Source organism: Oenanthe melanoleuca, unplaced genomic scaffold, assembly GCF_029582105.1.
Source record: "Oenanthe melanoleuca isolate GR-GAL-2019-014 unplaced genomic scaffold, OMel1.0 S001, whole genome shotgun sequence".
Lineage (NCBI taxonomy): Eukaryota > Metazoa > Chordata > Aves > Passeriformes > Muscicapidae > Oenanthe > Oenanthe melanoleuca.
This window is the reverse complement of record NW_026612650.1, coordinates 3993080-4014637: the sequence shown is the minus strand read 5'-3', so window position 1 is coordinate 4014637 and position 21558 is coordinate 3993080. Positions and strand designations below refer to the sequence as shown.

The 21558-nt window shown below is 46.9% G+C and overlaps 3 protein-coding genes and 1 pseudogene across 6 annotated transcripts in view; 2 read left to right on the top strand and 2 right to left on the bottom strand.

The window, feature by feature from the left end:
- The window catches only part of LOC130266173 (zinc finger protein 3-like), a 164538-nt gene that overhangs the window by 89787 nt on the left and 53193 nt on the right, over positions 1–21558 (top strand). The window lies entirely within an intron of this gene.
- LOC130266179 (zinc finger protein 892-like) overlaps positions 1–21558 on the bottom strand; it is a 70622-nt gene that overhangs the window by 39770 nt on the left and 9294 nt on the right. The window lies entirely within an intron of this gene.
- On the top strand, positions 1563–3219 carry LOC130265983 (H-2 class II histocompatibility antigen, I-E beta chain-like; annotated as a pseudogene).
- The window catches only part of LOC130266174 (zinc finger protein 239-like), a 43058-nt gene continuing 41222 nt past the window's right edge, over positions 19723–21558 (bottom strand). For all 4 annotated transcript variants that reach the window (XM_056515533.1, XM_056515532.1, XM_056515531.1 and 1 more), the window contains exon 2: positions 19723–21394. In XM_056515533.1, the coding sequence (XP_056371508.1) occupies positions 20630–21367 (738 nt within the window). In that variant the 5' untranslated portion in view covers positions 21368–21394 and the 3' untranslated portion in view covers positions 19723–20629. The remainder of the gene's footprint in view (positions 21395–21558) is intronic.

Sequence of the window (21558 nt, the reverse complement as noted above, 5' to 3'; positions counted from 1 at the left end):
GATGCAGTCAGTTGCTGCCTTAATTATATGAGAAGTGGAGGAAACCACTTTTCCTACTGAAATTCGGAGAATAATTTGGAATAATGTTCATGATTTCAAAAAGGAATTCCAATCCTGGTGAAACTACTACCCTAGCATAAGCACAGCCACAGCCTTTGCACGGACCATATGTCATGTTTCATTACATTCAATATTCCCTCTCATTGCATTAAGGCTGAATCATGACGGAGCTATTCTCTATCCTTCTGAGCATAGAGAATTGGCCTGTCAAATCGGTGAAAAGTAACAAACTATTAATTTGGAAACTTACATTGTCTGGAAACAACAAGGGTTTATCTGTAAAAGTAATGCAATCAGAGCTCAAGATATTTGCTTAGACATAGATCAGAATGTCTGTAACTTTGAAAGTTATCCAAAGGAGATTCCTGAAATGCTATTGGGGTGTATGAGCAATGGGTGTGCATGCTTAAGAACTGCTTGTGATTTAGTGTTTGTGGAAAATGTAGCAATGGATTTAAAAAAAACATTAAAATTTTTGTGTTTGTATGATTGGTATTATTAGTTTTAGTAATGTTAAGTTTTTTTTGTTTGAAAATGATTTTAGAAAAACAATTGCTTTAATCAATTTTGTTAAACATGTTATAATCAAAATTGATTTACTTTAATTTTAATTGTTTAAAGTTATTTTATTGATTGATTTGCTTTAATATTGTTTGAATAATTGTTTGAAAGTTATTTTATTGATTTGTATTAATTTTGATGGTTCGAAAGTTTTCAACTAATATGATTATGATTTGTTTGAAAAATTGTTTTTCAATTTGTTATGAAAAATTGCTTTTCAATCAATTTCTTGTGATAATTTTGCTCTATTAATTTTGTGTCTATTTCTTTCCTTTTCCTTACCTCTTTCGCTCTTATCCCTGATTTTTCTGTCCCTGTTTTCCGGGATATGCTACCAATGACGGGTCCTGAAGATGCTACATCGTCACAACATCACACTGCTGGAGTTCCTCAGCGACGCTCGTTGGTCACGGGGTGGTGTAAGAGTCCATCTAAGAGCCTCTCGTTTGTTCTGCCCAACGACCCTCGCCTGAGGCCTAAAGAACTGCAGTTTGAAGGCGCTGGCCAGGGAAGAGAAGAATGCCAAGTGACTGTTCTCAGTTGGTGCCCATCTCAACCAGGGGCGATCTGCTCCCTCAGGTGTGAGAACAATGGACTGGTCACGGTATGTTGCTCCTACGCAGGCTACTTGCTGCAGGACTGATCACAAGGACTGTTGGTGTGCCTGGAGCTTGTCATGGTGCGCTGCTCCCACACAAGCTGTGGTCCTGGAGCTTGCCATGATGCACTGTTCCTACGCAGGCTGTGGGCCTGGAGCTTGCCATGGTGCGCTGCTCCTACACAGGCCACTTGCGCACCGTCCTGTTTCCACCTGCTTCTTTGAGCAACGATCTCCACATACAATAGTCCATAAATCTTCCCCCCTTTTGGCCAGTCGCCCGACGCCTTGGAAAAGACTATAAAACATACCTTCAAACTGAAGACCCCCGAGATCTCCCCGGATGGCAACGGACCTCGGCTGCTTCTACGAAGATCGTCTGCCCGTCTTGGTAGCTATAATCCCAACCCCTTTTCTTTCTCTCTGTCTCTGTCTCTCTCTCTCTGTCTGTCCCTCTATCGCATTTTGTTGGCACTAAATAAAAGTGCATCTTTTGCAAAAGTAAACTGGTTTTGTCCCCTGTTGTGTCTTTTGCGCTTTGAGATCCCTAAAAGAACCTATCAGGACTCCACATGTGGTGTGGACCCTGACACATGGTCACAATCATCTCATGGGCATGGTCACAGTTATGGCCATCTTATGATCATCTCGTGATCAACTCATGGCCACAATAATATCATGGTCATCTCATGATCATGGTGATGTCATGATGGTGGTCATGGTCACTTCATGGTCAACTCACAGCTGCAATCATATCATGGTCATGTCAGGATCATAGCTGAGTCATCGTCATGGCCATTACATGGTCACATATTGCAATAAGGAACAAAGACACACAAACTTGCTTACTTGCTCCCAGGAAGATTGTTTATTGTAACCCAACAAGCCTTTTTATACTCAAAACTTAACACAAACTTAACTGAAGCTTTACTGAAGCAAGCACCCATTGGCTGCCTGTCACTATGGTGTTGCTATTGACATGTCCCTTTACCCAGTCAGCTCTCTGATCCTGTGGTGCCCACGCATCTCCCCAGCCAATCACTGCCTCACACACAAGGTGACCACCAACCCACTCTCCGGCAACCTGACCCACAGCTGAACCCTTCCCAGAGTGCACACAACTGCAGGGAGCACAGGGCTGGATTTGGCCACCAGAGAGTTTGTGACCCTCGTGAGATCCTCAGTGCATTTAGTTCCTACACTTCATTAACGGCACCATCCGCGTGAGGTCAGTGGAGAGGAACATCTCCAACCGGGAGCAGTTCCTGCACTTCGGCAGCGATGTGGGGCTGTACGTGGGGACACCTCCTTTGGGGACAAGGTTGTCAGGTACTGGAACAGCGACCCGGAATGGATGGAGCACAGACAGGCTGCGGTGAACAGGCACTGCCAGCACAACTACGAGTTGTCCTGCCCGTTCCTCGTGGAGCACAGAGCTGAGTGTGGGGCAGAGTATGTCCCCTCAGCCCCTGCCCTGGGAATGACCCTGGAGCCCCTCAGAACCTCCCTGGGAATCACCTGAGACACGTCAGCCCTTCTTGTTCACATTGCTGGGGCCTCCTATACCATCAGCCCAAGTGAGTCCTGTGGCTCTCCCAGTCCATCCCAGCCTCCCCAGGGCCTGCCAGTGTCCTCACAGTCCCCCCAATGTCAGCAGAGTCCCTCCCAATTCCTCTCAGTCCACAGCAATTCCATTCCCTGTGCACTCCCAGTCCTTCTAATTCCAATCCCAGACCTTCGCTCTCTCTCCCATTGCCCCAATCCACTCCACTCACTCCCCACTCTCTCCAATTTCTTTCCCAGTCCCTCTCAGTGCCACACCAGCCCACTCCCATCTCTCCCAGTTCTCCCCAGCTGATCCCAGTGTGTTCCCACTCTCTCCCAGTTTCCCCCCCATTGTGTCCATCTCACTGTGGCCCTCAAGCTCCCAGCCCAGCCCCAGCTCCCTGCTCTTCTCTATGATGTATTTATACCTGTCGCTGCCTGGGGTGTCCCGTTAGGCTTGGAATCCCCTCCAGCAGGACATGCAGATCATCTAAAATCCAGGTTTTTCCCAAAGCTGCCGATGAGAGACTGCAGGAGACGGTTTTTCAGAGGCTTCAAGGATTGTTTATTATTTCTTATCTCAGGAATTCTTTGCATGGCTAACAGCGGTCTGTTCAGCTGGGCATCCAGGGCAGAATGAACCCTGGCAGGGCAGGACTTACCTTTTATACTCTCAATTACACACTAGATATTTATAATAACTTTCCAATACAATACAACTTTTTTAAAGCAGTCCAGCTTTGTCTCCATCCAATCTGAAAGTGCCAGCATGTTACCCAGCATGGATGACACGGAGAAGAAGGAGGAAGAGGTATATCACGCCCCAAATCCTCCATATTGGCCACACGTCCCTTATCACAAACATTCCCAAAAGTCTATTTATCTGCATTCTAACAGTCTAATTTACACTTTACTATTTTTTGTGGCTTGCTTCTCTGCCCTCTGTGTTGGTAATTTCCCCCATGGGTTTGAATTCAGCACCTGAGACACTGGGTCTCATTCAGGGGTCTTTGAGACCCTCGCCAGGAGGGTTTTGAGACCCCCCCAAGGAAGCCAGGGGAACGCCCTGGACTCCCACAAGGGTGTTGGTAGCAGTCCGATTAATTGGCAGCTGCAGTTCTCCTGAAGTGACAAATGTGGTTCAGCTGAAGCAGTGGTCCTGTAGAAGGGTGCAGTTTTCCTCTGAAGCTCCAGTGATGATGTGGAATGGTCCGGTTTTCTCTGGAATCCAGGGGAAAAACAGCAGCTTTGGTGTTCCAAATCTTAGTTTTTATCTAGGTAGGAAAGGATTGGCTCCTTCCCCTGGCTGGAGCATCTCCCAAGGGGATGATGTAATTTTATCAGTCATGCAGTTGGACTCAATGGCCCATTAGCAGATGATATATCCCTGGAGGAAGGAAGGTTGTGGAAAAGATGACTGCCCCACCTGTTTTTTAACAGATGGCTCATTAGCTGATAATCTCTCCTACACAGATAAGGAACACTGCTCCACCTGGATTCAACAGATGCGGATAAAATGCATACTTCTGGTCACATCCTGTATTGAGACCTAAGACAAAGTTTTATTTTGAATTTTAATATTCCTTTAGGTTATTAATAAAAGTTTCCTTTACACTCCATAAGTTTTAAGCCTGCCTTGCTTTTGCTCCTAATCCTATCTCACAGCAGGAAAAGAGTGTATTGAAATTGGCAAATCAAAATCACTACACCACCTTACTTCTGCTACTTACTCCATTTTAGAAACTTTGTTATATTTCTTCTGCCTCGACTCAATAGTGTTCTGTCTTCTCTTATTCCAAATCCTCTTCGTTTTCTTTTCCCCATAGTTATCACCGTAACCTGCTCTTCCTGAGCATGCAGATTGGCCAGGAAAATCCAGAAAGCAAAAGTGGAGGCCAAGGCATTGCAGAAGGGGTTTCCTGCAGCCAGACACACAGCAGCCATTGCCAGGAGCTGTCATTTCCTAGCCCACGGTTTTAAGGATGCTTTGGTGGTACCAAAGCAGAAGACCCTTGGTGCTGTGCTGGAACAATTCCTCTAGAAGAAAAGGTGGTGTCCCTATGTGCAGGAACTCTGTGGTATCAGCAGTGGAAGAGCAGGATGAGGGAGATCTCCAGCCTTGGGATATTTCTGCAAAAGCCTTCACCCCTGCCAGAGCCTTGGTGGGAGCTGCCAGAGTGCAGAGGGAGGCAGCCCTTTGGACAGGCGTTCCTGCTCCCTCAGAGCCACGGCTATGAGATAAACAGCCTCATCCCTGAGGAGGCAGATGGGCAGGAAAAGCCTGGAAGTAAAAAGGGGAGCCCAGCCATATCCAAAGAGCTGTTCCCAGAGGCAAGTGTCCCTGCAGGAAGTGTCCTGGAGCCACATGTGCTCTTCCAGCAAGGAGGTGACAAAAGCCTGGAGGGAGCGTGTCCAGGACACCTGAACAGATTGAGGAGAGGGATATTCTAAGTGCTGGGAGCACCTGGATGTTGGATCAGCCAGCTCCTGCTGCCTCTTGGTGGAGCCTGAGCAGGGCTGTGACGATGCCAGGGACATCCTGCAGTGACATCTACCCTGTCCGTCTGGGCGTGCGCTCGGTCCCAAAGCTCACCCTGATCCTGATCTCAATCTCACTCCATGGTGAGACACACTCACGCTCCCGGATTTAATCTCATCCCAGTGCCAGACTGGTGCAGCCCCAGAGCCAACCTCAAGGCCAGGCCTAAGGCAAATTGCAGATTTAGCCTTAACCCCAATTCCAGCTCTAATCTAAAACCCAGCGCTAACTGCCAAGTCCACCTCAATTCCAGCCCCAATTGCAAATGCTCAGCCCCAAACCAAATGCCACATTTGGCCCTAGACCAAAACCAACCCCAATTGCAACTCTAAGCCCAACCTCCATGGTACTCTCAAGCCCTAAGTTCAGCATTGAGCGCCAGCCCACACTCCAATGCCAGCTTTAGCTTGAACTCTCAAACTCAGCACCAATTCCTGCCCCAAGGCCAACACCCTTCTTGGACCTAAGCCCAATGGCAGCCCCAGTCACACTCCCTAGCCCAAGCCTGGCTCTAAGCTCCATAAATATATTACAGTGTTGGCTTTAGCAATTGTTAGAACCAATACTATGTGTTTTATAAGGCTGAATTTTGTAAAAGAAGTTTTAGCAAAGTAACAAATGATCAGGACTGGGACAACTGTACACGGTCGAAAAAGGTGGGATGGGGGAGGAACTGTGTTAAAATGTTTGAATATGTCTCTAAAATACCGCCTTCTTTTTGTCCTCATTGTCCCATCTGCTCCTGCCTCTCCCTTTGCCCTGGCTGAGGTACTTGGAATGTTGAGACTTCCCGATCCACCTACTGCATGTCCCTGTTAATGTGCACCCCTACTACGATATTAGTATTACTGCTTTCACTCTCTCCTCTTCTCATTTTCTCGAGAATTGTGTTTACAATATTTTAATTACTATGAACTCAGTCTCTTTTCCTGGGTCCTCTTTGGTTTTGGGATTTTTCTTGAAAGGAATGTTGGATTTGTCTTTGCAAACGAGCTGTGGATCTGCTGGTAGATAAGACCAGCACTGGGAGATAAAAGAAACAATGGGATGAATTTCACTGATAGATGAATGGAAAAAGATAATTGCCTTTACAAATAAACTGTATGTTTGCTGATAACTGAAACTGGATATTGAAAGATGAAAAAAAAAATGGGGAAAATTATGACTTGTAGAAGAATTAAAAATCAAAACGGAGAGTTACATATTAGAGGGGAATCTCAGCTATTAGGCATTCCAGGATGTCTGTACCTCTCAAGTACCTCAGTGAATAGAAAACGAGATAGGGAAATACAGCTGGGAAAATAGGGTAAAAAGGAGCCTTCGTCCTCCAAAAATCTGAGAGATCACAGAGGAATGGCCCATGGCCTCTCCCTTTATTCCAATAAAGCAAAGGAGGACTCCTCTGTCTCCCTTTTGGACATAAACTTCTGGTGTTTGTGGATTAATTTTCCTGACATTCTCAGTGACCTCACTGCCTGTCCTTTTAACCTAATTCTGCAATTTCAATGATAAATGGGTACCCCGCCGCAGAAGTGTTAATTTGTATTTCTAAAGCTCCTCTCCTGGCTGCCTGGAACCTATGCTTCTTTTCCAGAGCAGCCGTTGCATGACTCACACATGGCCCCCCCACAATCTGCTTTTTAGTTGACATCTTCAGTGTTAGAGAGTCAAGGCATTATTTGATTCCTGCGAAGATGTGCAACAGAAATAATTTTTTCCACATATAGACCGGGTGTGCAGAGAAAATCATTCCATGACACGTGAATTGTACCGGAGTTTTCCTAAATTACATACAGTCTGAATACATTGAAATCCATTGGTTTGATGTTCATTGCTTCCAAGTTGTGTAGTTCTCACTATTTGGTTTACTATTGGACCCGGATTTTTTTTCTCTCTGATTCTGTCCTTCTGATGTTAATTAGGTCCCACTCCTGGATTTCCTTCTCAGCCTTTTCTAGAACAGGTGTCTCCAGCTCTGCCAGGGGCAGCATCTAAGGTGGGTGCTCCTTGATGCTTGCTGATGGTCCTTAATGTTTTGTTATTGGTCGTTATCTTTGTGGGGATCTTTTGGGCCATTCCCAGTCTTTTGAGATGCTAAATTAATCTCTGTTGAATGGCTAACATTCCTAAAAAACCCCTTTAAAATTCCTCAAGGCAAAGGCAAACCAAGTCCGAGTTCAGTAATAAGATTTTTTAAAAATTTAAATTTTGTATATTTTCCAACAGTCGAATCCCAGGCAGCCCAATGTGTGTGATTGAGAGCCAGAGTGGAATTGTGCAGTTGTGTTCCCCAGCAGCTGTGGCAGTGCAGGCACAGAAAGCAGCGAAGCTGCAGCAGTGGCAGCAAGGATTGGCCCCAGTGGCTGGAGATGCCAAAGAAAGGTGCCCAGGCAGAGGATTTGAGCAGAGGATGTGTGGGCAGGCCCAGGGGCTTCCCCCGCTGTGGAACCCTGGCTGCTGATGCGTTGCCTTCAGTGCAGGCTCAGTGGGGCCTCCCATGCTGGTGCTGCAGCCGGGAAGTGCAAATCTGCAGGGCTTGAGAGCCCCTGAGCCCAGGGTGAGGGGTCCCCCTGTGCTGAGCTGTGCTGGGGCTGTTTCTGTGCTCAGGGACACTTCGGATGTGCCACGGCATTTGATCACCAATGGTGCTTCTTTGCACTCCTTAGGCAGAGTGTACGTCTTGGTCTAATTCCCTTTCCTTAATCAGAGTGTGTCTTGCAACTCTTTTCTCTTCTCCTCCCCTTGCAGACCCACCCATAAACACATTTTGTCCCTCAGGCCAGGCAATGTCTCCTCAGTCTCTCCCAGCCTGGCTCTGGAGCTCTGTCACTTGAATGCAGCCATGGGTTTGTTCCCAGCCCCTGTGCAAGCTATTCAAACAGGAGGCTGGGTTAAACCCTTCTCCTGTCCTCAATTCTAAATCCTCCTGTGCCACTGAACAAGTTTCATTCTGTAATCACGGAGCACTGTTCATCCATGTAGAGGCTCCTTTGGTTATCACAGCTTTAACTTGGTGCCAGACTTGAACAATAGGAGATCCTCCTGCCATCAGTTTTTGGGCCTCTGGTACCATTAAAGCTGTGGCTACACAATTGTGCAGACAATGAGGCCACTCTTGCCACTGGGTTAAACATTTTAGCACAAGAATTCCTTTGACATGACTTTCTGTAGCATCCACATTTTAAAAAACGAGGTTCACTTTCCTTGTAAATATTTAAAATTATTTAAAATACTTAATAAAAGACAATAGGAGACAACCAATAAAGCCAAAGGTTATAACAGCTGGGTGCTTGTTCTTCAGCCAAGAGCACAACCTAACTCGGAAAACACTTCTTTAAATGCATCAACCTGTTGCATATTCTTAAGTCATCATGCATTATTCAAAAACCTTCCCCCCCACCGCCTGTAAATGAACCCTTTTTCCTTCCCTGTGAGTCTGGACGTCCATAATGCAAGAATGTGAAGAAATTCCTGATTATCTTTTCTACCATTCTCTGACTTAGTTACATGAACAAAAGCTTTTTACATCACCATGTTACAGTCCAAGAAAAATTTATTTATCACCCTACTATTTTTAAGTTTTGTTATCAGCAATGCTAAAAGAAACTATATTCATACAGCAAAGATTTTCCACATTATACAGGTAGCATTCATTTTAATATTTGCAAAAGCCAAAAATGCAATATATACTACAATATGCATGCAATTCTAACTTTTTTTCTGAGTCGTGTCTGGGACACCAATCATTTTGGTTTTATTTCATTTTCCTAAGTTTTGCAGTTTTTCATATCCATACCACAACATTGAGGCTATTTGGGTTTAAAAAGTCATATCGTGTTCTGGCTTGAAGAGGGACTCCTCAATCCTGGTCCTGTAATTCCCTAATAATCCTCAGAATTGCCACAGCTCCATTTTAGTGCTGAGTAACGTTAATTCTGAGATTCCCTGGTCCTGCTCTGGGTCAATACACCACAAAATTCAGTTAAAGTATGCCCCAAATATTTAATCTTTTTTTCAGCATTGTGCTTTTTTTTTTTTTTCAAATACTCCTAGATGCTTTTACCCTGGACATTCAGCCATTTCACAGAGGCTTCTTCTACCCTTTCTTCCTGTCCTCCTGATTGGAGCAAGTCATCCACATCCTGCATTAACCCAGTCCCTGGGATGGGGTGAATTCTTGTGATATTTTCTGCAAGGCTTGCCCCAGTAAGACTGGTGCTTTCTTGCATCCCTGCAAAACGACTGTCCAAGTCTTTACCATTTTCCCTTCTACCACTTGTTTCCACTCAAAGGCAAAATACAGTTTACCATCCTGTATGAGAAAGCATCTTTGACATCAAGTGCTGAATGGTGCCAGTGTGAGGATGGAACCTGGTTCAAGATGGTAAAAGGATGTGAGACTATGGGGTGCCTGGGTTTAATAATCTCATTTATTATTCTGAGGTCCTACAGCATTTTATCGATTCCATCTGATTTCTTGACTGGCAGGATAGGAGCATTATAGGGAGAGATCCCTGGCTCCAAAAGCCCTGCCTTTAGCAGGGACTCAAAAACAGGCTGTGAGCCCTTCTTTCTCTCCCTTGGAATAGGGTATTGCTTTTAGAGACCACTCGTCCTTGTTGCTTCAACAGACATTGAACAGGCTCCATATCTAATATTCCCTATTTTCCTACAGCTGCCCAACCTTCTGGGTTCACTTCAGCATAGGCCTTGCCAGACATTTACCAGACAAAGACACAACTCCTTATCACCTTTACAATACTCATGTGTATTCCCAAATTAGCCAAGAAATCCCTTTACAGTAAATTACAATCAGAATAAGGAACAAATAAAAGCTCATGCATTTCAAACCCATCCCCCACATCTTCTAATAGTGGGTGAATAAAACACATTAGCTCATCTTTCCCACTTATCCCTTGAATACTCTTGCCTAAAACCCTTCTGGATTTCCCTTATGTTGCGTAGCGACCTGGTTCAAGCCCAGCACTGCGGCTGTTGCCCGATGCCCCAAAAAGAACACAAACTAACAGAGTTAGTTTATGCGGTGCTTTATTCAGGGCCCGGGGAACCTGCGGACTAGCGTCCAAAGTCAGGATCCCACAGTTCCCTTTTTCCGTCAGGTTTTTATACCTTTTTACAAAATGGTCTACTTGCCAAAGTACACATTCTTCAAGACAATACAGATACATAAATCTTGTAGATATTATTCCTAAAAGTTATAAATTCTGTATGCTTGTCTACTCAGAACTATAGGCTACCCCCCTTAATTCCCCTTGCATGTTTTCTCATCACCAGAACCCTTTATTTATTATTATACTTTAGCCTTATCTTGTAAGTTTCTAAATGTTCTATATGCCCTACTGATTCCTTATTGTTTTCACAGTTCTACATGTTCTATACGCCCTACTAATTTCTTTAACTATTGTTTCACAATGTTGGTTTCCAGGGCCTGTCCGAAAACTGCAGTTTTCTAAGCCTTAGCATGACTATTACTATATCTACATTAGTCCTTTTTCTCATTATTTCGGTATCATGGCCCTAACCCCGAGCCACTCGGTCCATATGCTCCTGGACACCAACGTGGTGGACAGCAAATGGCATTTATTGAAGGGTCACAAGGGTCTTTATAGCTTGGGCAGTCAGTGTCATTTCCTTTAGCTCACGTCCGGCTGGGTGCGGCCTGGTACGGAGCAAAGGTCTGACTGCGAGGGGAGGGGATCCTTTCTGGCCGTACATCCCGGTATCTTCCGCACGCATATCCCTATCTCTCCACATTTCCCCCCTCCCTCATGATTAGTAAAAATCTTATAAAATTATAAAATGTAGACATTATAAAATTTCATGGGTTAGTAAAATTAGTATAAAATTGTAAATGTGTTAGTAACAGGCACATCTTAAAGTAATTGTTGGCGTTCGACGAACATAATGTTAACCGTTTCTAAACGCTTTTTAATGAATAGCACTAATTTGTTTAGTATGCAAGGCCCGAACATTAGTGTTAGTAAGATTATAGTGAGTGGGCCTATTAGGGTAGAAATTAGGGTGGTGAGCCATGGGGACCGGTTGAACCATGATTCAAACCAGCCCTTTTGAGCTTCTTTGTCCATTTTTCTGAGGTTTAGTCGGTCTCTCAGTTCAGCCATGGAGTCTCTAACGACTCCGGTGTGGTCTGCATAAAAGCAGCATTCCTCTTTTAAGGCGACACACAGGCCTCCTTGCTGCATGAACAAAAGGTCCAGTCCTCACCTGTTTTGGAGGACGACATCTGAGAGTGAGGAAGGGGATTTTTCTAGGGAAGAAATGCATTTCTCGATCCTCTGCAAGTACCTCCTTGACAGTCATCTGCAGTTGGGCCAGTCCTTGATGTTGTGTTGTGAGGGTCGAGACGCCTGTGGCAGCACCGGTAGCTCCTAAACCGAGGAGCGTTGCGATGGTGATGCCTGTTATCACTTCTCGCTTGTGGAGCCGGTCGGGTTCCTCGAACAAGCGGTACACTTCTTCTTCTTGGCGATATTGGACTCTGGGGACAATTAAAACTTGGACACAAAAGTCAGTAGAATGATCGAATTTGTCAAGAAGTACACATGGGCTAACCCTGGATCGTTGACAGACCCACATTCCTGATGCAGCTGGGATCACCCACTGGAACTTCCCCCCTTTAAGTCTGACGAATTCCCGGCAGTCATTGCCCATCTGCATTGCCAGGGTTGCATTGCCAAAGCATTTGCCTTGGCCTGTAACCTGGCTTAGGGTAATGCCTCTCCAAGGGGTATCCCATCTGCATTGGTGTGGACTGTCTGACTTCGAAAAGATGAATGGGAGATCGAAGGCAACACTTTCATAAAAAGGGGGTTGTGCATCATAGCATAACCAGCATGATTCTGTGAGGTTCGGGTTGGATTGGTTTAAAGATAAAAAGGTAGCATTTAACACGCGTAAAAATGGATTGGAGAGGGTTGGTTTGGCTAAGAGACGGGATGGGGAGGAGGTAGATTTTAGCATCTGTGTTTTATGGCTAGAGCTGTGGTTAGCTGCAATATTGGTGGCAGTGATCTTAAAATGTCCTTGGTGGCTGAATTGCATTGCTGGCGTAGACAGTCTACTAGCACAGGACCCTTCACCTCTGGAGGTAATGCAGAAGAATCTATTGCTGCCTGAAGGCGGTCCACAAACTGAGTGAAGCTCTCACTCTCACTCTGCTTTATAGTGGACCATGGCGATGGTCTGGCTATTGCTTTAGAAGCAGCATGGATGGCTTCTCGGGCGGCATGGATTGTTGTAATGACCTCATGGGCCCGCAGGCCCTCTGCCTGTGCTTGTGGGGTGATCATAGCTGGGTCTCTGCCCATTAGCCTCTGTATGCTGGAGCCGTGCAGTGGATGGTCTGCCCCCGTTACTAAGGCTAGCTGCTTTGCACAATTGTCCTCCCATTCTTGTTTAAAAACGATCATCCCCGCCCCATCAAAGATGAGCCTGCAAGTCTGTTTGATATCAAAGGGAAGGCTATCATCGCCTCCAAAAATGCTATCAATGAGTGTGGAAACCGTGGCAGAATTAATCCCCTTGTCTGCAACTGCTTTAACAATTGTCTGCACGTCTTTCAGATTTACGGCGAGTAGGTTCTTTGATTTCTGTCTGCCCCCCCCAGCTTGAACCGGGAACACCAGTGTGGCTGACGGGGCCCACTCCGCGCATGCTATTTTTATTTTCTGCCAATCTGTAAGCAGGGTTCGATCTTTCTCTGATATCCCCTTAAACCACGCAGGAGTGTTGCAGCTAGTGATCTTATATGCCGCTGCTTCCTTTTTGTTAAAGCCGCAGTCGGTGTCAGATTCATCCTCTGACTACCCCTCCAGCCGGCAATCCCAGCTTGAGTCAGAGTCAGAACTGGAAGTCGACTGACTGGATGTTTCTGGGCTGCTCAGCCTTTTTCTCGGGCTCTTACTCTGCCAATTCTTCCGGGGGCCGGGCCGTTCCCTCCCCCTGGGCTCCCCCCGCCTGCTGCTGGGGGAGGTTCTTGCCCTATAAGGACCTGATTTAAAATGAGCTCTTTGATTGGTCTTAAGCTCTGTCCCGGGACTGCCCCTCCTCCCTGCTCGCCTGCGTTTGCACCGTTCAGCGAGCCGTCTGCATTTCCGCCCCCCGCGTCATTGTTCCACCCTCCACAACGCGGTCCGGCACCGTTTTTGAACGCATATGGCAGGGGTGCCTTTTTATCAGTCGCTTGGAGCTCTGATATTATAGCAGCATTCCGCGCATCCTCCGTCAGCCCCTGCCACAGCGCCCACGCGCGCTCCCCACCTCCGATGGTGGTGAGTCCAGACTCAGGGGTCGCTGAGGGGGTTCCGGGGTCCGCGCGTCCACGCGCTCAACCGGTTCAAATTCCTTCACAGTTTGTGTAGCAGCCCCGATCCCCAGCTGCAGCGTAGCTAATAAACAAGTTCGCACGGCTTTTCAAGTTTCCTGCTCCTGCCAGGCATTTTGCAGAGCCTGGATAACTTTACCCCACGCTTTGAGGGTTTTCCCTGAGCCAGAGGACATGGTTTCCTCGGCCAGAACCCTTGTGCATTTATCCCATATCTCCAGATGGAGAATTTCCATCGGGCTTTCTATAGCCCCTATCTTTATCAGTCTGGGCACCGCGAGAATAAAGTCTTTAAGCTTATAGTCAATACCCCACTGCGTGTGGATCTCACTTACAACCTTCGCGATAGCGTCCATGCTCCTCGCGGGTCCGGGGACGTCTCCCCTGCTGCACAAATCCAGCTGTGCAGCTGCAGGCACTTGCTCAGGCGACTCCCCGATTCCCTGACGTTTCCCGCGTTTCGGCACCAGATGTTGCGTGGAGGCCTCGTCCAAGACCAGCACGGTGGCCCTAACCCAGGGTCACTTGGTCCATCAGCTCCAGGACACCAATGTGGTGGACAGCAAATGGCATTTATTGAGGGGTTACAAGGGTCTTTATAGGCTAGGTAGTAGGGGTCATTTCCTCTAGCTCACGTCCGGCTGTGAGCTCAGATCCAGAGCAGAGGGTTTGTGAGGGGGAGGGGGTTCTATCTAACTGTACATCCCGGTGCCTTCCGCACGCATTTCCCTAACTCTCCACACTGAACTCACAAGGAAAAAAAAATTAAACATGCACAAGAAATACCAAAACTATTAGATGCAGATAAGTTACCTGAAAATATAGCTATTATGCACATCAAGGCACACCAAAAAGTGAGCTAAGAATTAGAAGAAGGAAATATGCTGGCAGACAGAGAGGCAAAAGACGCAGCCAAAGGTGAGGTACTCTATGAAACAGTCGGGGCGGCATTAATTCCAGATGGAAAGACTTCTATTAAAGGTAAGCCAGTATATAATAGAAAAATAAGAAACTTATTATTAAGAAAGAAGAAGTAGCTTACAATCAGGAGGGGTGGGCTATAATAAAAGAAGGAAAAATTGTGGTACCTTCCTTCTTGTTGTGGTCATTAGTGCTAAAAGAACATGAGAAAATACATTGGGGAAGAGACGCCTTATACAATTATTTAAAAGACAGAATTTTAGCTAGAAAATTATAAGGCACAGTAACACAAGTAACTCGTCAGTGTGGTCTTTGCCTCTGAATAAATATTAAAAACATTCCAAAGCTTAAAGTTGGACAAATTGGGAAAGGTTGTGGACCTGGGCAGCAATGGCAAATTGATTTTATGGAATTACCCAGGAAAGGGGGGTATCGTTGCCTATTGGTATTAACAGGTACCTCTCCGGGTGGCCAGAAGCCTTCCCTACCCAGACAGCTAAGGCAAGAGAGGTGACCAAGGCATTGTTACAAGAGATAATACCACATTTTGGAGTCCCAGCCATCATATCCTCAAATAGACGGTCACACTTTATTTCAAAATTGTACAGAAAATTAACCACCTCCTGGGGATAAATAGGGAATTGCATACCCCATATCAACCTCAATCCAGTCGCCAAGTGGAAAAGATGAACCATTTCATCAAACAACAAATTGTAAGATTAGGGCAGGAAGCGAATTTGCTCTGGCCTCAGGCTCTTCCATTGGCATTAGTGCGAATTTGGACAAAACCAAGAGCAAAACAGAACTTAAGCCCTTTTGAAATATTGTATGGGAGATCATATGTGGTTCAAGAAGTGCCAACGCCCATTCAAGTAGGAGAAGAAATCCTACACAGATATATGGTGGCCCTAAATAAAAAACTTAGGGAAATTAAAAAATACGTGGCTGGGGCCCAAAGCAGAGAATTAGATGGGCCAGTACACGATGTACAACCTGGGGATTATGTATATGCTAAGTCTTTTGCAGAGGAGACTTTGGAACCACAGTGGGAAGAACCATTCCCAGTGCTCCTCACCACTTTGACCGCAGTCAAGATCAAAGAACAGAAGGCTTGGATCCATCACTCCCGAGTGAAGAAGGCCCCCAAAGAAATTTGGAAGGTCACACCAGGTGACGCAGAGCTGAAGATGAAATTCACCTGGAATGGTGAGTAATGGACTTGTAGGTGTCGTGGACGTAATACAAAAGTTTGCGACTTTTGTGATCATTGCCACTACTAACAGCAGTCAAAGCAACACCAAACCAATACAACGTAACCAATTTATCAATGCCAAGGGAAAGCCTACTATCCCTACTCTCCTAGGGCTTTGAGTAAAATGCTGAGTCACAAATACAAGTATGTGGGAAGGGAAAAATGTTTGGGATGTGAATATATGCATTCATACAGGATGGGTTCCATGAGGCTCACCATCCACCTATGGAATCCATCCAAGCTGGTTCTGGATGCTGTGACAAATGCTTAATCACATGTCCCAAATTCAGACTCAGAACTTGCCAGGGGTTGGGGTTTGTTCCCTTACTTTTTCACCTCTTTTGGGAGAATTTTTCCCATTATCATGCTAAGGAACCCTGACGGGCACTCCCAGCTCCTGATAGCTCAAGACAAAGGGATGTGGTGGGGGCTGTCTCTCTCTTTCTCCCATGCCAGCGGGGTTTGAGGGAGTCCAGGGGACTGCTTGTTTCCAGCCCACGCTAACCGAACGCCGGGAAATGAGGTTCTCTTTGGTTGGACACTGACTGGCCATCTGCTCCGCTCCAGCCTCCTACCTCAGCTGACCATCAGGACCCATACGGTGAGCAGGGAGCCTTTCCTCCACCCTCCCACCTGGGACACAGCGTGGCTGCTGCCCCCTCCCCCCCGCTCCCGTCTGCTACCTCTGCAGCTGCATGGGCCCTGCCTTGCCTTTCACCACTGGGACTGGATGCAGGCAGAGTGTGTCTGTGGCTGAAAAAGAACTGGAACTGAGTTATGTGTTCTGTTTTGCTGTTAATTTTCACAGCTACTGTTGTTTCTGTTTTGTACTGTTAGATATATTAGCGGTTATTCCTACCCCTTACCTCTGCCTGAGAGTCCCTGATTCAAAAATCATAATAATAGGGAGGGAGAGGGCTTACATTCTCCATTTCAGAGAGGAGCTTCTGCCTTTATTGGCAGATACTTGTCCTTCAAAGCAGGACAGGGGTGCTGAAAAACAACAGGCCTAATTGGTTTTCCCCCCAATAATGGTAAGGTAAATGTTACTTGAGGGGTTCCGGTTGACCCAAAACCTCCATCCCCCCTTTTTGAATGTTCCGTGGATTAGGAATCTTAGCTTCAAAAGGAATCAACTTTGCCAATCTAGTGCCTTCTGGAATGTGAATAGGAGGTGTTAGAGTTTGTACCGTAATTCCAGTACTGCCAGTATAATCTGCATCCATTAGTCCAAGCAAAACAAAAATCCCTTTCTTTGAAGTGGATGATCTCGCTATCAGCAGAGCACTGAGTCCATAACCTTAAGTTCTATTAGCTGTTGATGGAACTTGCACATCTGTGTTCTGCAGGGCTACTTCTACTGTGGTTGCCAGGCCCACTCTGGTGCTCCCTGCTGTTGCTGGCTTGAGGACGGCTGCAGGAGAACACTTGTGTTTTCATGCGATTCCCCCCGGCACTCGGCTTCTTGTTTCCCAGTGGGGTTCCGTCCTTCTTACGTCGAGACATTCGCTGGCTCTGCCTGTACTTGTCACATCTCAGGCAAACTCCTGGGAATCCAGTAGGTGACGCTGACGCTTTACTTTTCTTTACGATCTTGAGTTGGCACTGTGCCTGAACGTAACCTAGGCGGCCACACTTAAAGCATCTTTGGCCAGCATTACCCTTTTTCTGTAACCAACAGTTTTAAGGCAATTGCCATCGCCTCTGCCAAGGTAAATAGCCTTTTCTTCGGAAGTCCTGACTCTGGAACAGGCGTCTATCATGTCTACTAAGGTGGCTGCTAGCAGCAAGATTTGCAAAATTCTTTTACAAGCAGGACTAGCATTTTCTGCAGCCAATTGCATTCCCAATGCACCCTTAATTTCTGGGCACATCCTTGGAACTCGATTAAGGGCATTTCTGGGACGATCTAAGTAATTCATAAAAGGTTCTTTGGCGTCTTGTCTAATAGTTGTATAGGATGATATCGGAAACCCCATATTTGGAACAATGTGAAATGCCTCCTGCACTGACTTTTGGGACTGCTGCAAAATAGCTGTATGCAAACGCGCCTGAGCCTGTGGGTTTGTGAAAGCCCCTTTCCCCAGCATCATATCTGGGGTGGCAAACTGTCGAGGATCCCCCTGAGGGAGTGCAAGATTCTCAGTCACGGCAGCTTCCACCTGTTTTTCCCATTCCACCTGCCACAACATCCACTGGTGGGTTTTAGAAAAGTTTCCACCAGCTTTTTGCAATCGAACAGGACCATCAAGCCACTACTAAAGATGTGATCGAGCAAAGTTTGCATGTAAGGATTAGTTAGACCGTATTGCATCACTGCTTTCTGCCCCTCACGAATAAGTCTCCAGTCCAATCCTACCCGCTGATGCTGATTCGGGTTACCAGGGGCTGTTATTACCGGCAAAGCTTGAGGGATGAACTCAACCTCTACCAATGCATCATGTATTATGCCACGCCATTGCCGGGCTTGATTTGACCCATCATCAACTGCAGAGCGACTAGGTGATTTACGATTGAGGTTGTCCTGGCTCCGCTCTGAACTTCAATCGTCATCTCGCTGCTGCGCATGCCTCACACTACTAGAGTGAATTGGTGGATCAGAGAGCCTGCACATACCTGGGTATCCATCCGCGCTAACAGCCCTTCTTTCGGGACTACTTTCTCTTGAGAATCTAACTCGGTGGTCTTCGCTGGTGCTGTGCTCCACAGTATCAGTACCGCGATGTGCAATTCTTGCGGCAGAGCCGCTGCTCCTCCTCGCCTCTGCCATTAAAAGCAGTCGGGTTTTCTCCCTTTCTCTAATCTACTGATCAACTAAGGCTCTTAATTCGGTTGTCTCTCCCGTTTCTGGTCCTGCTCCTCCTTGCGCGACTGCCCCGCCTGTGAGCACCCATTATCAATCTTGGAATGCCCCTGCTTGAGTTCTGGAGACTCGGACGGTGAAGGCGGCAATGGGGGTAAAACTTGTCCCCCCAGAGCTATTGTTAACTCCTCTGGGGACACCATGGGACAACCGGTAGACACGCCCGAAGCTGCTGGGGACAAAGCAGCATCTATCTCCATTTTCTCTGATTCCAACTGTGCTGCCTTCACTCACAATCTCCCGCAGAACTTGCGATCCTGACACAGGGGCTGCCGATGGTAAGGACGGAATAACTGTTTCTTCCCTCCCAAAAAACTCTCGCGTGAATGACTCTAATTCTGCTTCCGCACCCACAGCGGCTGTTCTCTCCGTGTTTAATTGCTTCAATGCCGTAATAACTATTTTCAAAACTGTGCTAAGCCCTCTGGAGTCTCTCGTATCATCGCTCACGGCATCCCAGAGATTCTCACCCAGCCTTTCCCACTCAAGGATATCAAAAACTCTTCTAGGAGTAGCAAAAAACCCTTTCTCCTGTCCCCACTTCAATAACTTTTTCAGACCTTCTAGGTCATATTTAACTGCTCTTGTGGAGAGGACACGCTAAAGGACGTTTAATGTTACCTCCTCTTCTTTAGATAATGCCTTCCCCATCCCTCCAGCTTCAACCGCTAACCTGTTATCGTAGTTTTTTGCTGTGCAGCACACGCTTTTCTCTCGGAGCTCTTCTCAGAATCTTCTTCATCCTGTGCTCCTGCCGGCTTTATTTCGATCCGCTCTTCAGCGTCTCCTCTCTCTCTCATATTCTTCGGGTTCTTTTCGGACTCGCACTCCAACCTCTGCTGCCGCGGTCTGGCCACAGCAGCCTGCGGCTGGGCTTCCTGCTTTTTCACTCCGCAGACCCCTTTCAGAGACTAAGTCTAAAAAGTTTCGGTTTACTTCACGCGCAAGGTGCACAATCTATTACGTCGCCAGGTCACCAAATGCGGGAACAAACTGGACTTCCAAACAGCAAATCAAATGATTTTGCAGAAGCCAATTTATTGTTTACAATTCACTCCAATTATACATTTCTAGAACCATCACCCACGTGGGAACACACTTTACACTTGGTAATTTTACGATATTGATCGTAATCCCCCAAAAGTTTGTAATTGGTGGTCTTCAAAATCTTCACTGCCCCCTGCTATCTTGAATCTTCTAATCTTGGTATTCGATGTTGTCAACTTCTTCTCTCCAAATTTAGCATAGTTGATGTTCCAGTGCCCTTGGGGGGCTTCAAACAAGTTATCAAAAAACTGTAATTTTCTCATGCTGTGCACCTGTTATAAACACTGGTCTAAACCAAGAAATACACAAAAACAGCTAGCGTGTGAAAGAGGCATGAGAATGAAAAGCAAAATGTGCACAGATAACTGAATAGCAAAAAATAGCAACTAAATACAGTTTTTGGCTGGTGTACACACAACACCCAGATTTGTACAGACATATCCACCGGGATTCAAATCCCATTCAGCCTTACAACAGGTGCCCGTGGCCTGGGTGAGGTTGGCCTGATGCCAGGCACCCACCAAAGCAACTCTGGCCCTGCCCCTCTCAACTGCAATAGTGGAGAGAAAATTAAACCGAGAGTTCCTGGGTCAGGTGAAGATGGAGAGAGATCCTCACCAAACAGCAAAACGGGCATCACAGACCCAGCCTGGGCACAGGAAGGGAATTTACTACCAACCAAATCACAGGAGGACAAGGAGAGGGGAAAGAAATCTCTCCAACCCCTCCCCCCAACCAATGGAGATCACCAGGACCACGGCTCACCAGGGCTCTGCCCAACGGGGGTCACTGGGGATCATCCAACACCAATCCTCCCATGGGGGATGGAGCTGGAGCAGCGCATGAAGCTCTTCCCACACTCGGGGCACTCACAGGGCTTAGTGGCGCCTCCACTGGTGTCGGGTCAAGTGAGAGCTGTCTGAGAAGCTCTTCCCACACTCAGGACACTTGTATGGCCTCTCCCCGGTGTGGATGCGCTGGTGCACGATTAGCTGAGAGTTGCGCTTGAAGCCCTTCCCGCAGTCAGGGCAGCGGAAGGGCCTCTCATCTGTGTGAATCCGCTCATGTTTGAGGCAATCAGAGCTGGTCTGAAACCTCTTCCCACACTTGGGACACTCATAGGGCCTCTCCCCAGTGTGGATGCGCTGGTGGTTTTTCAGGTAGGACATCCACCCAAAGCTCTTCCCACATTCCAAGCAGGTGTAGGGCCGTTCTCCAGTGTGGATCACCTGGTGCTGCATCAGAACAGAAACACTCATGAAGCTCTTCCCACATTTCCCACACGTGTAGGGCTTTTCCCCAGTGTGGATCCTGCGGTGTTGCTTTAGTTGGCTTTTCCGGCTGAAGCTTTTCCAACATTCCCCACACTCATGGGGCTTTTCATGAGTGTGGATCCTCTGGTGCCGGATCAGGTTGGAGCTCCGGCTGAAACCCCTTCCACACTCCAAGCACTTGTGGGGCTTCTCCCCTCCATGAGGCTTCTCCACCAGCTCTGAGCTCTGCCTGGATTTCTGGCTGCCTTCCCGGCTCAGGGAGGGTCTTTCCTCCTCGCAGCTCCCTGGGCTGGGTTTGCAGCCCCTTCTAAGGGATCTCTGGGGCTTTTCCTCCTCCTCCATCTGCCTATGCCTTGGGAATGAAAAAGCCTGGTTTGGGGAAAAAACAAGAAGAAAATGCCTTGGAATGGGGGTTCCTCCTTGCCCAAGTTCATATCAGGAAGCCAGTGAGCATCTTGTGTCTGTAAAAACCTCACAAACACCTAGACTCAGCCCAAAAACCCTTCAAACATCACGACACAGATCAAAAACTC